The sequence below is a fragment of the Heterocephalus glaber genome, unplaced genomic scaffold, assembly GCF_053883595.1.
Source record: "Heterocephalus glaber isolate CG9 unplaced genomic scaffold, H.glaber_assembly_v1.0 deba00001593, whole genome shotgun sequence".
Taxonomy (NCBI): Eukaryota; Metazoa; Chordata; class Mammalia; order Rodentia; family Bathyergidae; genus Heterocephalus; species Heterocephalus glaber.
The window spans coordinates 2,136,429-2,153,854 of NW_028258368.1; the positions used below are offsets into that span (position 1 = coordinate 2,136,429).

General features: G+C 36.3%; 1 protein-coding gene across 2 annotated transcripts in view; it reads left to right on the top strand.

Moving 5' to 3' along the window:
• The window catches only part of Ipcef1 (interaction protein for cytohesin exchange factors 1), a 158,122-nt gene that overhangs the window by 52,277 nt on the left and 88,419 nt on the right, over positions 1–17,426 (top strand). For both annotated transcript variants that reach the window (XM_087193433.1, XM_004856856.4), the window contains one exon: positions 8,932–8,984. In XM_087193433.1, the coding sequence (XP_087049559.1) occupies positions 8,952–8,984 (33 nt within the window). In that variant the 5' untranslated portion in view covers positions 8,932–8,951. The remainder of the gene's footprint in view (positions 1–8,931; positions 8,985–17,426) is intronic.

The following is a 17,426-nucleotide window of genomic DNA, read 5'->3' on the forward strand; positions in this document are numbered from 1 at the left end:
AGGGCTTTGTGGTGGAAACCGGGTGGGAGCCATGGTGACTAAACTCATGGGGCAGACTTTAGTAGGCTTAATAATTGATACTTTATGTAGAAGCTACCAATGATTCCTGTGCCTAGTGCCCCTTGCCTTACATGATATAGTGCTTGGGGCCAGGATAAACCTTTGAGGGCACTCCTTGGATTTCCATCACAAATCCCTTAATATTGGACCTAATCAAATGGTTAATTTGGATAACTGGATCCTAGAGGTTCCTTGTATCTGGAGCTGGTGTAAGAGGAGGCAGGTGTGACTACAAGTTTTATCTGTATTGGTGGACAAGGGGTATATGTATTTGGAGGGAAATACAAATATTCCTATATAAATAATTTCAGTTAGTGAAAGTAAACAGGCTAGTCTTATTCTGCAGGACCAGCAGGAACCACTGCTTTTCAAGCTGGTGCAATGGAGTTTAAGACAACCACGAGGCAAATCAACCCTGTGGAACTGAGTTCCAATGCTACTTAGGGTATCCAATCACTCCTAGGAGCTGAGGAAGTGCACACCAGCCCATGTCAGGTGCTCGGAGGAGCATCTGTTGCACTGTGACCTATGGCAGGTCACCACTTGTCCCATCCTAAGGGAATGCTATGACCATAATCTTAAAATTGTGGGTTCAGGAAGCCTGCAGAAGGGCAAGAGATCCAGGTAGCTGAGCAACTCAGAGAGGCATGGCTAATAGCCATTTATGTCTGGTAGGTTCTTCCAGAGGATAAAAGAAACAGATTTTATGAGCTCTCTTGCAGTTTGGAACCTCGTTGTTTCTATGGTAAAATGGTCTGCTGGGAGCAAAGATTGACAGAGACTGAAAAAAGGTTTTTATCCCCTTCAGGCTTTTGGATTTTGTGTGTCTGAGCCTTGGTTGTCAGGACTGACAGCCTCTGGGGGAATGCATGGAGAAGAAAGAAGGAAGAGCCCTGCCAATCTCCTTGGATGATGTCTTCCAGGATTTTAATGGTGTTGAAAATAAAGCAATTTAAAGCATCACAGTTTCTCTGATAAAAAAAAGCTGTGGTTCTTAAAACCATCTGTCACTTCATCAGAAAAGTGGAGAGAAGAGAAAAGAAGCACCCAAAATGAAGGGAAAAATAAGAAAAAAGAGAATTTTCTAAAGCAAGTGGGAAAATGGATTGGGATCAGAATGACAGTTAAAGCTTATATTAAAAAAGAAAAACATGAAATAATCTGGGTAAAATCATTTTCCCCTTCACAAATTCTCTGGAGAAATTAACAACCTCCAAATTGCCCCAGTGTGTACATCACTGTACACATGCTAATGGGGAGGTCAGCTTGCATTTTGCTTCCTTCTCTCCTATTCTGACAGGAGAACCCTCTTGCTACTTGGCAGGACTAATGGGTTATTTCGTATCCCTTGCCTTTACACATGAGCCAAGATGCATTTTCTCTTCTGCTTTCCATGACCCTGCTGAGAGGTGCTATCATTTAGCAGCAGGTACTTGCTTACCAACAGCTCTTCTTGACTGTTAAGGGCTCCTGCTCCTGGGTGTCTCACGTGCTTTTTTATGATTGAGACTTTTGGCTCAAGAACGACCAGTCCTTTCTGTTTCCTTTAGCCTTGATTTACAGATTAACAATAATGTACAGTTTTGGCCCATGTTTGACCCACTTTCTATAAATTCATTTGTTGCTCTGATGATATCATGTCAAATGTTGGCATTATAATTTTAGAGGATAAGCAAGTTATGAATTAATCTGTGGCTTTTAAAAAATTTAGTTCAGAGTTACATTTTTTTCACTTAAGGGTCCAGGCAAAACAGAATAGACCTAGCCCATATTTTATAAAAAAATCTTTAAAACATTACACACCATGCATATTGTGTAGTGTTATTCAAAGATTAGGGAATTAGGGAGTTATTAGAGAATAAGCAAGACAGTGGCTTTTGAACCTATAAATCCCTTTAATGAAATTTTTTTAATTCTTAAAAATTACCAATTATACTAGCTTTCTTTATCAACAGAATATTTGCTGCAAATGATAATATTGATTTACTTTCTGAGTTTAAAATGATGTAGGACCATAGTCCTTATTTCTGACTTAATTTACCAAACAACTTCTAAGATTACTAGAATATCCTTGGTTTCAGAAACACATATTTTATTTATATCTAACCCAAAATAGAATGATTCTTCATTAGGTGTCTCCTCTATGAAATGAATTTTATTATTCCCTCAATAAATTATGTTTTCTACTTTTTAGTAGCAGAGATTACCAGGAAGGCATTATACTTCACTTCACAAATTTAAAAAGTATGAGTGACTTAGTTGGATTGAAACATTGTTTCATGTTTTTATGTATTAAGGAATTGTTCCTTAAAGAAGATAACGGCCATAAATATGACTGAGAAAACCATTCCCTTAAGCTCTGAAATAAGGCACCCAAAGTGTCTCTGGGAGAACCAGCTGGGAGTTGAATCAACCTTGAAGTGTGAAAGCCATTTTATTTGATGAAATCTGTTATCATACTTGCTCAAATCCTTAGCTGTGCACTAATTCTATTAGGAAGAATAGTTTTGTATAATGAGGCTGTTTCTAGGTAATTACTTCCATTTTAGGCAACCGCTCCCATTTACTGTTCATAGACTGTGCTCTGAGAGTTTTTCATGATATTTCATTTAGTTTTCATAAGGACTCTATAAATTGGTTATTATTACAGTATTTCTGTGTAACAGATGAGACATCTGCTATTCAGAGAAATGAAGCAATTTTCATGTTTCCACATTTAACAAGTAGCAGAATTGGGATTTAAATGTACATGTGTTTCAAATCCACGTGCTTTAGTGCAACATTTTGAAACATATTTTTTTTCTTGAGCCCATAAAATAACCCAGAAGATCCACATACCCTTTGTACTTTAAACTGTCACCTAAGGGTTTCATCATACATGTAGTTGAGAAAGATATGGTTGTGGTTTCTGACATATTATAAATCTTGATGTTCACTTATGCAATACAAATACAGAGATTTTATAAATTTCATCACTTTTAAAAAAGTAACCTTTAGGATTTGTAAATTTTATATCATTCTCTTTTTTTCCTGGAACTCAAATTTTTATTCAAATATTTCTTGGATTTTTTTATTCTATTATGTAATATTTTTATGCTTCAAAATTCTCTATTGATAATTCTACCATATATCCATATGACAGATATTTATGTTGAAATTAACTTTTTACAATTATTGAAACAAAGTGATTCATTTGAAGTGAGTTATAATTATTTTTGGTGTTTAACAAAAGTTATACACCAAAAGGCCACAAAATTGTTATACATTTTGACCAATAATATTAATATGAGCTAAATATTTGTATTGAATATTCATTATTTACTGACATCAATGATACTTTCCCCCTAATTATGGATTTTATCTATGGGTAAATATTACTTATTGGTAGAATGAGAGAGTTCAAAACCAACTTTAATCCCACTATTGGTGTTTTGTATGCAAGGGGTTATAAATATTTTTCACATTAGAAAATACATTGGGATGGAATATTTTTGAACTCCTCCAAGTATATTTGAAACATCACATGGTGGTTTATCACAACTATTACTGTATTTTTAATGACCAAAAAGACAGTTTAAATAGATTTTGATTTAATTTTGTTGAAAGCAAAAATTAGAAATCTTTTTATTTACAGAAATGTTTTGCTAGCTAAGTGTGGTGGCACATGCCTCTAATTCCAGCACTCAGATCCTGAGGCAGGAAGATGGTAAATTTGAGCTCACCCTGGCCTACATACTAAGTTCAAGGCCAGCCTGTACTATACAGAAAGACTCTGACAAATAAAAGCATTATATTATATTGTCATTAGATTCTTATTCATTTTTAATTTCTGGTAATACAAAAATTCTTTATCAAGACACACCAAATAACTGGTAGTTCTTCTTTTAACTAGTAAGTTACCCAGAAAGGGTGAGGAATAGTGTAAAATAACTACATTCAAAACACAATTGCTAGTATCATTATTTTTTCATAAACTGCTTTTATTGTGTTGCTTTGTATATAATTTATATATATATATATAACACCTTGGAGTGACATATTTAGCTTATTAACATATGGTTACCATGTGCCTATAACTGAGTTAGCTGAGCCAGCTCTCATTGTCTAAACAATGAGCAATGCCTTTGAATTTTCATGACCACCACTTTACTCCCCTGGTCTTCTTGATATGGCAATGTGCTTTGTATAGAAAAGGAAAAACAAGAACTGAGCTTAGATTACTTTTATTCTTCTATCCTAAATTATCTTTGAATAATTTTGGTGACATTTTAGATTTCATATGTGTCAACTTCTTCAAGAAATAAACCACTAAAGCTCCAAAACCATTAACAAGGCACTCAGAGCTTCCACAAAGGTGAATTCATTCCAGCAGCTCCCTGCTACCAGCTCTCCCCTTGCCAGTGACTGCCTATTATTTTCACCCATTTATGCTTTGATGGAAGGTAGTTTGTCATTGCCATGTTTCATTTCCATGTCTTAAAGATTTGGAAAGAAATTTGTAATGGGATATTCATGATAGTAATATTCCACAAAACAAAAATTTGGAATTCACAGCTATTCTTTGTAGAAATTCATGCATAGCTTAAGGATTTTATTGTCTATTTAACTCATTTACTCAACAGATATATATTGAGTCACCCTATGTACAAAGACCGGGGATATAGCAGTAAACATGTGAACAAGACATAGGTATGTTTTATTATGGTTAGAAATCAAATAGTAAAAAAAAATTGCTTAATCATTCCCTAAAATGGTGAGAACATCTATGCATAAAAATAAGGTTCTATGAGAACATATAAAAAGGAATTGGTCCTCAACAATATCAGGGACGGTTTTATTGGCTACGTGACATTTGCTCAGAGGGTTAAAAGATGAGATGCTATAGCCATCTTGAGCAAAAGCACATACGAGGGTTCTGAGATTAAGAGAAATATTTTAAGGATTTTTTTTACGGGTCAGCAAGTCAGGGAGATGGAGAGAGATACAGAAAGCATCGAAGAAAGGTCTGAGGAGGAGATACAAGCAGGTGACTCAAAGCCTTTCTTGTAGATTTTCATGATTTTAGTTTTAATCTCAAGGCCAGTGACCACCACAGGGATTCAGAGAAAGAGATGGACGGTCAGATGCTCCCTGAAACAAACCTTACTCTGGGCCCGAGGGAAAGCTGCAGCATGATCCAGAATGCTCCTGCAGTGGTCCGGGGAAGCAAGAGTTAATGCCTTTGGACAGGGGGATGGTTTCCTAAAGAGATGGTCAGATGGAAAGCAGGCAACATGTGCAGAGAACAAGACTCCTTAGCATCCTAGGAAGCTTAATATCAATGTCTACAGCAGTGTATTTTTAACAAATGGCAGCGCTAAGAGGATGAAGTAGAAGGAAACGTCTATTTTTGTCCTCCATTTTTTCTGCCACTTCTTGGCATTTTTTCCCTAGAAGTATTACAGCATGATGAGATCCAGAATTCTACTGAAACAAAATCGATGGAAGGTGTGGTCTATTAGTTTAAAAATAATTTAAACAATTTTCTTCTATCCTATATGCTTCACCAGGCCATGCAGTGGAGCAAAAAGAAGACCAGGTTTTGGCCCCTGCGTTTAGCATCTCACTACCCAGTAATGTCCACGGAACTGTGGTGTGATGCTGTTCCCATGTGGTATAGGGACCAGCAGTGCTCTCCAGATTTTTATTGTTCCATTCAATGACCCAGTGAATGTGAAAAATTAATATTTATTTAGGGCAAAAATAAGAATAAGAAAAGGAAAAGAAGCATTAAAAATGTGCTCAAGGAGAAAAGGGTGCTTGGCAGGAAAAAGAGAAGGTACATCCTGAAGGCGGATGGACCATTGCAAGAACAAGAAGGTGGGGGTGCCAAGTCAATTGCTGCCGTCTTCTTTGATAGCTGATCCAGGTGGTCCCATTTGATCTCATGCTAGAAGACTGTTATCAGGTACTGAGCTCAGCTTGTGTTCCTGTCAGAAGATTGGTATCAGGTGCTGCAGTCCGCCATGTTCTTGTGTCAAGAGATTGATACCAGGTTCAGGATTGGGTTTGCTCTCATGTCAGGCCCAGAAGCTGCTGTCCTGTGCCTGTGGTTAAGTCTCCTCAGTTGGCAGGTTGTGCCCACTTGCTCCAGGCATATTTCCATGCCCTAGCCTCTTGCTTCAACACTATGGTCATTGTGGGTTTATTCATGATCAACACTCTGGGGAAAACTTAGAAGAGGCAGGATAGTCCTTATGGTGATTCTGAGAGTAGGTTCTGAAGTCTGAGCTGGAATTCAGCACATCCATTTACTATCTTCTTCATCCAAATTGCCTGAATTTTCTCACATAGGAAAAGGAGTTAATAATAGCACAGTACTTATAAGGGCCTCTGACATTATGTGGCATGATACATAAAAATTATCAGTAGTTTTGGCACAGAGAAACTGCTTTATAAACCACATAAAGTTAGCTTGTGTTATTATATTGTTACAGGGAAAAGGGCAATGAGCCATCTATCTGGGTGGCGTGAGAAAGGATTCACAGCATACTTTATATATTATTTAAAAGAGATACGTAGTCACCCTTCAATAAATGTTAAAGAATGGACATGTTTTATGATAATAAAATAGATTTTTGAGAATTTATTATGTGCTAGGTCTTGCTACGAGCATTATAGTGGTATTTCATTTAATCTTATCCAATCCCCAAAATGAAATACTATTATCTCCATTTTACGAATGGGTGTCATAAGACTTCAAAATGTTAGTTCTTTGCCCAAGATCCCACATGACAGTAAGTTGCCAAACTGAAAATTTAAGTCTAACCTAACTCAATCCAAAGGGTTTAATATTAACTTCTACAATATATTTCCTTCTTTATCTAAAGGTGGTGCTGAATTTACCTTTGGTTATAATGTATTCTCTCAATCAATGGATACTAAAAATACACTGCTATAGAGTCAATAAAATTTTTACAACATTCTATCTGAACATTTTTATTTTACAAACAAAAGAGTATGACAGAAAACAAATACATAGGGGAATAAAACTCATTACAGGTTATTGCAATTAATACAGATAATTATTATAGGTATTTTCTGGAAATATATTAAGACTTTTCTCTCAATGCACTGATGTATGAGTGTGGGTGTGTGTAAAGCTATATTTTTATGACAAGATAAATGGTGTCGGTCTGTAGATATTTTAAATTAACAATATATTTCAAAACTTTGGTATAGTCATGCTGAGCACAGTGCATGGAACATTGTAAAGGCTCATGAATTCTGGTTATGATTGTCATTGTCACTGTAAGTGTAACAGCTTGCCTCCAGTGAGGCTGCAATACTTTGATATCCCAACAATATGTGGGAATATTCTTTTCAGTACACTTCCACCTCTTGTAAACTTGCCCTCTGTCACTTAATTTTTTTATTTTTTGCCAATTTTGAATATTAAAAATGGAATTATGTTGTTTTATTTGGCACTTACCTTACTACTAATGGTTAAGTGTTAATCATTTATGTTTGTTTTTCAAAATTTTCCTTTATTAATTCTTTTTTAATTTTGCTATTCTTTTCTTATTGGTGTGTAAGAACTCTATGTTGTGATTTTTTAAATGTTAAATACATATTAAAGATATTTCACCAACTTGTGACTTGATTTTTTAAGTTTTGGTATTAGGGTTTTTAAAAATAAGTAAGTTGAAAATTAAGTAATTAAATTTAACAATCTTTTTGTTTTATTCTTTTGTATTTTATAAATAAATTTCATATCTATTTATGCAATATAATACTTTTTTGTGGTGATGGGGATTAAAGTTGGGGATTTAAGTGCATGCTAGACAAGTGCTCTACACTGAGCCACATCTTCAGTATAATATGGCATTTTTGACATTAAAAAGTAGCATGTAATATTAAAATGATTAAAATGAATAATTGATAATTTGAAATAGGAAGAAAAGGTCCAAAGAGGTAAGGGTGGTGGGAGGGGAAGGGGAAAGGAAAGAAGGGAAAGGAAAAACTATGAGAAAAGAAAAAAAATGGAAACGATGCCTATGTAAATAGGGAAGGGTGCACAGGCAACGGGGAAAAAATAAGAACCAAGATACATTGTGTACAGGTACAAGCACCCAGTAATAAATGTAAATGTATTGTATACCTAAAATATACCAATAAAAGAATTTAAGGGGGAAAAAACCCTTAAAAAAGTGGCATGTAGTTTTTAAAAGCTGAGAGCCACTGGTGTAAAAAAATAAGTCAAATGGGACATGAATCTGTACTTGTGGTGTTGATGAGAAGAAGTTAAAAAGTTCTTTGCTTCTGGGAGAGTTTCAGTGGCTTGTGGATCTTTAACAAGTTTCTTGCTTGTCAAAATCTGAAAATGTGAGAGTTTTTTCCCTTTGACTGTCTTGAAAGTATAGAGTATCTTGTTTTACAGGTAATCCACTACAAAGTGCAATACATTAAAAAAAAACCTCTCATCTTGGTATTACAGCTGAGACTTCTGAGGCTGGGGTTAGTTATGCTTTTGAAATTTGGTAATAACAATGACTACATACTTCTAAATCTACAATTTTTATTATGAAGAGGAAAATACTCTCACTTTTCAAAAAATAATGCAACATTAAGTGTATAAATCATATGCTTGTCTTGTTTGTGGACTTGAAAGAATACTGACACATGTTCAAATGAAACTTTGTGTTATTTTAGGAACTCAATTTAAAACAGGTGGCTTATTGAGTTCTGCAGTAAGAAGCCATTTAATGAATTACCTATATATAAAATTCATCAATTACAATAGAAATACCTTCTCCTTCTACTTAAAGAGATGCATGATTTTATGAACATTTTAAACCCACACTTACCTGAAAATATCTTTTTCTTTTCCAGCTTTTGTTTCTACCAGTCTAATGTCATACATGGCTACTGATAGCAATGCTCTCGTAAGTATCCTTTGAAACACCCTGGGCTTTAGATACAGTGAGATGGATGAATAAGTGAAATAGTAAACAAGTCGATTTTAAGTTTCTATTTATTTATTGTCTCTATTTATTGTCCTTCATTTCATTAGCCACAATGGAATCAAATGATCCTACTTTTATGTTCCAAGGTCATATAGTCATTAAGCATTTAAGAATTCTGACCATTCAAGGTCAAGAAGTATAATCATGTACTGAACAAAAATTATCTCTATGTTTTAAGGCAATGCCAACTATGGTATTAGGACAATCTCTCAGGCAACCACTATTAGAAAAATTGTGTTTAAATAATTATATTGAAATTGTGGGTTTTAAAGAAGATAATTTTATGGCCATAGGTTTGTCTAAGATAGGTATGGAAATTGACCAAGTGTATTATCTGTATTAGGTGAGAAAACTTAATGCAAGGAAAATTTAATAGGTTTATTTTAGCAACATGGGATTTCTAAAAGAAAGGGATGTGGAGTGGTGTGCGATTGTGTAGTGAAAATCTTTTGGCAAATCTAATGACTTCATGATAGACAGAGTTTGGGAGTAAAGCTAAAAGCTAGAAGCAGAACCAGAAGTGGTACATCAGAGAAAGTACAGACTTGTTGCCAAACTGGGAATGTGAACAGTGGTTTCTGTACAAATTAGACAATGCCTGTCAAAGCAGGTTTTGGTAATAGTGATAGAGGAATGGAGTTAACTGGACAGCTTCTGGAATGGACACCTTATTAAAAAGCAAGTCAGCTGATAAATTCCCTGTGTGGCTTACTGACAATTTTCTATCCCAGTAATTCAGGAGCAAATGTATGCACTTTAAATACTGTGATAATTCTGAATAAGGAAGACAAGCTTGTTAGTGATGAAAAATAGTGGACATTTTGGGAGTCAAGAATGCAGAAAACCAAAAATGAAAACAAATTATAGTCATTCATGTATTGTTAGAAATTTGTCATCTAAATTGTGGAGAAAAGGAAGGTATGATCCTTTAGATATCAATGGTTGGGGATATTTTGACAATAGAATATGAGTCATTATAAAGATGATGAATAAGAAAAAGAGTTAGAAGAATAAATGAGGCTGAAGTAGGAGACTTTTGCTAGGAGCTTTTGTAAAAGCATTGTAATATTCAAGGTAATAAAAGAAGGTCTTATGGTCAGTGGTAAAGCAAATGCGTACCAGAGATCTGTAAAAATGGTTAGGAAGGCTGATGTTCAGAGTGACCAAAGTTCCTGAAAAAATTTTAAAAGAAAAAAAATACAAGTGCTTATAAGCATACGTATACGTGTTGTATATGTATAGGACACAGAAATGAAAGAAAGCATTAGGATGGTCAGATCCTAATATTTAACACTTACATTGTTCCGCCTTTTCCACTGAAAGAATCTGATGTTCTATTTAGAAGAAGTTCATCTTATGTGTTTAAGAAGAAATGGAAACTAGGTAATAAGAGAGCATGTAAGCACTTTAATGAATTCATTCATCCATTGAAATTCTCATTTAATTTCCACCCTAACTCCATCCCGTATCAAGATTGGAACTGGAGACTTAATTGAATTTAGAGAAGGTAAAATCTCCACATCTTAAAAAAGCTATAACTTAGGTTTTAGAATAAAGATCACAGACCTTATCATCAAAGAACTAGCCTGTCCCGTATCATCCCCAATCTAGAGCCATTATGCTGCAGCATGTAATCTGCTTCCATAAATCCTGGGCACAAATAAATTCTGTTCATTAGTGGAAACTGGGTGTTTATAGATCTTTCTCATTTCACGAGCCATCCACCCTCTAGACTCAATCAGCTCCCCTTTCATGTCTGTTTACCTGTTATTTCTCTCTCATAGTCATTAGGGTCTGGTTGGGACTGCTTCATATCTCTATTAAGCATTTATTCTAGCTGTTTTTCTGTTAACCTACTTTATCTTTCCATTCAGAAAATCAGTTCAGTTTTCTACTGTCATTTGTTCTCTTAATAACATGTAGCACAGGAGACCCATTTTTGTGCTAGGTAGTTTCAGTATACTTAACACATGTAACCCAGTCACATCTCAAATTGCACTTCATTTACCCTGAACTACCATTTACTGAGCTATATGTGCTGAGCCCTCTGTGTGGTGGTAGAGGCTAAAGATTAGCATCTTACCATCTCATGACATTTTGAAAAGGTGCGTTTGATGCTCCTAGCCTGATAGTCACTGAGCTTGGTGTGGTAAATGGTGCTCAGAATTTTAAACTAAACTCCAAGTATCAGAAATTTTATCATATGTAGTATTGGCATTTTTGTTAAGATGAATTCTTTGTTACCTGGTAGTATTCTTTTCTTTCTTTTAAAGGAAACAGAATTTTCAAAATTAAAGCTGAATATAGAGCCAAAAGTTCACCAAGTTCTGCTTCTATATCTTTTAAATATTTTCCCATCCTTATAGCCATCTTTTCCCTTTCCTATTCTAACTGGACTTTTGTTTCTGTACTTGTTCCCCTCCAATCCACTTGTCATGCAATCACCAGGGTGAATTTTCTTAAATGCAAGACTGATTTAGCTGCTTACATTGTCTCAGTGCCTGCCCATTGATCTTCATAGAAACTTTGCAGTTTAAAATATAATTTAGAAGGCACTATGTGACATGGCTTTGTCTCCGGTATTGTGGCAAAGCAGAACAGTTCAGTGCTACAGCCAAGTGTTACAGCTCAGCGTCACAGCCAAGTGCCATAGCTCTGAGGCACAGCTGAAAGTTACAGCTCAGTGTTACAGTTCTGGGTCGCAGCTATTGCAATTTGAAGACTTGAGAATCCGAAGGTCACTCCAAGAGGTGAAGAAAAGCCTTTTATTATGCTGACAGGCTCAGAGCCCACGGGCTCACAGGAGTTCATACTCCAAAGTCGGAGCACTTCACCAGAAATGGGAGCCTCCTTATATAGGGATCTATAGGATAGGTGAGCATCCTCACTGAAGCAAGGAGTGGGGATGGGGGGAAGTTAACAGAACATTCCTGCAAGGGGCAGAGCTAACAGAACGTTCTTGAAGGGTCAAGCAGTTCAAACAGTTACAAAACATTTTGATACATTGGGCAGGAGCACTGCAGCACAAACTGTTACATTTTTGAAAGAAAATATTTTATGGAAAAAAACCATGGAGGCAAGGCAATGGCAAGGCAAGGGCCTGTCTTATTGTGTTTTTTTATTATTATTTATGTTTGTTTGTTTGTTTGTTTTGTTTTTGGTACCAGGGATTGAACTCAGGACCTTGCGCTTGTGAGGCAGGCACTGGAACCACTGAGCTAAATGCCCGGCCCAATATATTGTGTATTATTATTCTGTCAGTATAGTGATTCTCCCCTCCAATCTATAGTTGATGCATGCTGGATCAAACCTGTGTTGCTGTATCAGATCCTGTTATATCTAGGTCTTTATCTTTCAATTCTTTCATATAATCAACTCATGGGCTGCTTTCTCTGACTCCTCACTTCTGGGGAATTTACCTCATTCATTTGTGATTCTGTTGTACCCCATTTTAACACTCACCTGCTGACCTCATTATTCTTGTTTGGTTACCTGTCTTCCATGTTTGATGGAAGCTGTATGAGAGCTTGTCTGGCACTGAACTTCTGGTCTTTGGCACTGAGTAATTGAACAAGAAGTGATTGTTGAAGAAAGAAAAGCCATATTTTATAGATTGTGGTCTGATGGAAAGAATTAATGGAAATACTTTTAGAATCTGCATCACAGTTTCTTGGAAAATCTTCAACATAATTATTAGACATGCAATCCCTAAACAGCTTTAAGAATCCATTTATGTAGTTCTTGATATTAGTAAGGCATTCATTCCATTCATCATACTATGGTGATAACAAATTATTATAACCTAAATCAGTACTGCTTTATTTTCTTTAACAATTAGTTTCTCATTAAAATGAATGAATGAATCAATTAATTAATGTAGACTACTATAAATCTTCAAGGCTTGATGAGAAAGTACTCTGGCCTCAGATTTTGGTAACAATATTTTATATAAGAAAACAGCTTCCTTTTAAGAATGACAATGATCAGAAGAAATGAGACAGATATTCTCTTACATTATTATTCATAGTTCTTTTGTCCAAAGGACCTAAAAGCTCTTGCTTTGCAAGATGGCTGTAGAGGAAAAGAAATGTTAGAATTATCTCAGACCAAAGCTTTATTATCATGTTTTCTGAAGAATTAAAAAAAATTCCTTCATTACATATAGTCAGAAGATAAAATGTCAAGTGAAAAAATTGTTCCTGAAATCATAGTCTGTGCATCTCAGTCCTGATTGCTTTGCTCAGTTTTCATACTTCTTGAAAAGTTCCATGAATGTGAATGAAAATGTGTGTCTGACACTGTGGCTGGGTTATTTGCTGTCATCTGGATTCTTCTGTGGGGTGAGGGCAGTACTCATCTCAATGGCACTTCTTGTGTTGGCTTCACAAAAAAGTTTTCCTTTATTACTTCCAGGAAACTTCTTGCCTGGTATACATTTGATCAGCTTGGGCCTCATTTCTGCCCTGTAAAATCGTCCCTGCACAAGACTGAAGTAATGGTCAGCCTCAAGAGACTGTTTAGCATCTCTGCTCTCACTGGACTATATGTGGGAAGACCATGAGAGCTGTCAGGGGACAGGTAGGGGTAGGAGGAGCTCGTTAGCTGTCATTGGTTCCCATGCCATCCCTGCCTCAGCCGTTCTCCATTTCTTGGGTTTCAGATTCTCAGTATTGAGACCGTTGAGACAGGGTGTTGGAGAAAGGTATTGTGCTTCCCAAGGAAATAATATTTTAGGTAGAACTAGAAATTTATTCATCAAAAGTCCATTTTATCTTCAAGGAAATACTAAGAGCCAACTCTTCACATGGGCTCAAGTTTAATGTTGGTCAATCCCATGATTTTTCTCTATTTGTGGGAGAGAAATCCACCGGAGCAACTTTTACATTGCCTGACTTTGCTGACATCATTTGCTAGTGGAAGCAGTTTGTGGCTCTGGGTTATCAAGCTGTAGATGGCTTTCCAGATACTGTCAAGTCCCCACTGTGTGCCAGACACACAGGAAGGCATTTTACTTAATAAAGGCATCATAAAAAGTAAAAATTGATACTAGACACTGTCTTTTTATCTTTTTATGTGTCAGACATTTGGCTAGGTGCTAGGTATTGAGGGCATGACATACGTATTCAAGAACATTAACTCTATATTGAAGTCTTGGTCAGTGATAGGCTTACTTTTAACAGGTTATAGTGCAGTGGTGTGTTTCAGAGACTGTGGCAGGTCTATCCTATAGATGGGAAGACCAGGAGTGAGATGCTCACTGGTTAGTGGAGAACTGATAAGGATCTGACTATGGCAGCAGTTAGGAAAATGGAGAACGGAGAGGGATTTGGTAAACATTAAGAGGCACTCAGGACAGGGGTGGTGGTTGAATAATATGTGGCATGGGAAAAGGCCAACCTGAAATTACTCCCAGCTTGGGGGTTGGATCATTGGGATGAATAGGAGCGTACCACATAGATCAATAAACAAATAAATTGCATTCATTTCGCAGACAACAGCAAAGACTGTGGGGAGACAGAAGTCAGAAGAAATAGAGCAACATGTAATTGAACAAAAGGCTTAGAATTTAGCCTGGCTCCAAATCTTGGGTTTGCTACTAGTTATGTGTGATCTCTGGGTTTACCACAGCAAGCCAGAGTTCCTCATCTGTAGAAAGGAGGATAAAAGTAGTAGCTACTACTAAGAACTTTGGGAGATAGTGATCATTACAGTGTCTACAAATAACATGGAGTGAATATAAGGTTATTGTAAGAGCTGTTTTCTAAAGTCACGGGAGGCTTCATGGTGACAGTGGTATTTGACATAGGTCTCAAAGGATAAGCCTCGACTAGGTTAGGAATGGTGCAAGAGCTGGGGATTTAGCTCAGTGGTTCCTCCACCTGCCTTGCAAGTGCAAGGTCCTGAGTTCGATCCCCGGTACAAAAAAGAAAGAAAGAAAGAAGAATAGTGCAAGAAATAAAGTTGGGTGTGGTTAAAATGCCTGATAGTTTTGCAGAACAGAAAAGTTTGAGGTCCCAAGAGAGAAAATGCTTGCTTGATGGTATATTAAGGCCAGTGTGGGAGGGGAACTGGCTTGTCATTTCGATTGTGATTTTAAGATAGATTATTATAAATGAAATGCTGACTCTTATTCAAGGATGGTCCAGTGAGTTCACGCTTTGGGTAGTCCATTTTTCTTCAAACATATAGTAATAATAGACAAAGAAAAACAAAACAAAAAAGGTATGGTTAAGCTAAAAAATATGGTAACCATCTCTTGAGGACCAGACATGAAAGGCAGTAAGTATGACTGAAGCTTGTGTCTGAGGGGCACCTTATGTGAAAGAGAAGTAGTTTTCTGGCTGCTTCAGGTTTAGAGGAGGTAAAAAGACTCCATTAAATGTGGGGAGAACTAGATTTATGGTGAATAGTGGCTCCCTATTCCCAAATGAATAAAACTAAATATAAAAAAGAACATTGTTGCCAAACCACTGCCTGAGGATACACACTAAGGCAACTGTGATCTTAGGGAGGAAGGAGCTACAGACATCCGGCAAAAGCAGAAACTAAATATAGTTGCTGGCTGGAATTTACAAGATTCTCTATGATTGCCTCTACCCAATTGTAGAGCTACTTCTGCATTAAGTAGGGAAACCACTAAAGAGGGAGGGAGGGAAAGAGAAAGAGAGATATTGCAAACTTAAATTTTGTGTTAGACTGAATGATTGTGTCCTTTTCTGGGCAAATTCACACATTGAAACCTTAATCTAACCCCCAGTGCAATGGTATTAGGAGGTTGGGCCTCTGGGAAGTAATTAATTCATGAGGGCGAGGCCCTCAAGAATGGATTTGTGCCCGTTTGTCTTATTTACTCTTCAGGTTGCTGAGACAAAATACCTGGCACCCGAAATTGAAGAAGGAAAGGTTTATTTTGGTTTACAGTTTGTAGAGGTTTCAGTCCGTAATTGGTTGGCTTCAAGGTAGGGTGGCATGGCAGAGGGGCATTGAAGAGGAAAAAGTAGTTCATGGGAGGCAGAAGGCAACAAATAGCAAGCTACAAGTGACAAATCACAAGCAGCAAGCCTCTTTCTGTCCCTTATATCTTATCCAGGGTATGTACCCTAAGGCGGATGGCTCTCACACTCTTAATCCTAGCATTGCATCCTTGAACCCAGCATCATAAACCTTAGATCCAGCCACCTCCAAAAAGCCCCATCTATGACTGCATGAGACTTTGGGGGGACATCTAGATAAAAGCCATAAGAAGAGACAACAGAGAAATATTTCTTCACCATGTGAGAATATATAAGCACATAGCTGTCCACAAACCACGAAGTTGGCTTTTACCAGACATCAGATCTGTAGGATTTAACCTTGGACTTTCTGCCCTTCAAAACCTGAAGAAATAAATATTCATTATTTAAGCCACCTAGACTGTAGTTCTCTATCATAGCAGTCCACACTAAGACAAATTCAAAAAATATTTAAACATAATGCTAAGAAAGGGAATATAGAATAAAAAAGTTAAAAAATAACTTCATTTTAAATTAAGGAAAAACTAAAAAACCTGATGAACAAATTAATGGTGAAGCTGAAAGAATCTTTTAGTATTTTAGAATGTTTCAAAAAATTCGATCTAGCCAGAAATGGTGGTGCACGCCTGTAATCCCAGCACTTGGGAGGCTCTGGCAGGACAATTGCTATGAGTTCCAGGCCAGGCTGCCCTACATAATGAGTTCAAGGCCATCCTGAATTGCATAATGAGACCCTGCCTCAAAAAAAAATGGATCTAATAAAAAAGTAGAAATGGGTTTTGAAAGTCTTTAGAAATATTACAAAAAATATGTTCCTTAAAGTACAAAGTTCAGCATATGGTGTAAACTCAACAATGGAAACTTTAAAAATGAAATTAATAAACCTGAAAATTGAAAAATATTTTTAGATACAGGTGATGTGACAGATTAACAATTAAAAGGAGCGAAGGCATGAAAGAGGAATCAGTCACCTGTAATGTGTATATATTAGTAGGTCCAAGAGAAAAGAATGAAGAAAATGGAGGGAAAACACTATCATAGATCATTATTAATTTTATATGCTTGAAAAAAGGCACAAATTTATCTGGCCATAACTTTATTCTGAAGATTGGCAGTATAAATAAAAATAAATGCATAGCTAGACACATTGTAGTAAAATATAGAATTAGGTATGGCAAAACTGTCTTAGAAGAGTGTCAAAACAGCTCTCTTACAATGAGAGGATAGCAGATATTGCATCGCTACAATGGATAATAGAAGTCTATCGACATCTTCAAAGTGCCAGGTAAAAATAATTTTATTCTCACCTTAACTATCATTTACTTTTTGAGGGCATATAAATGCATTA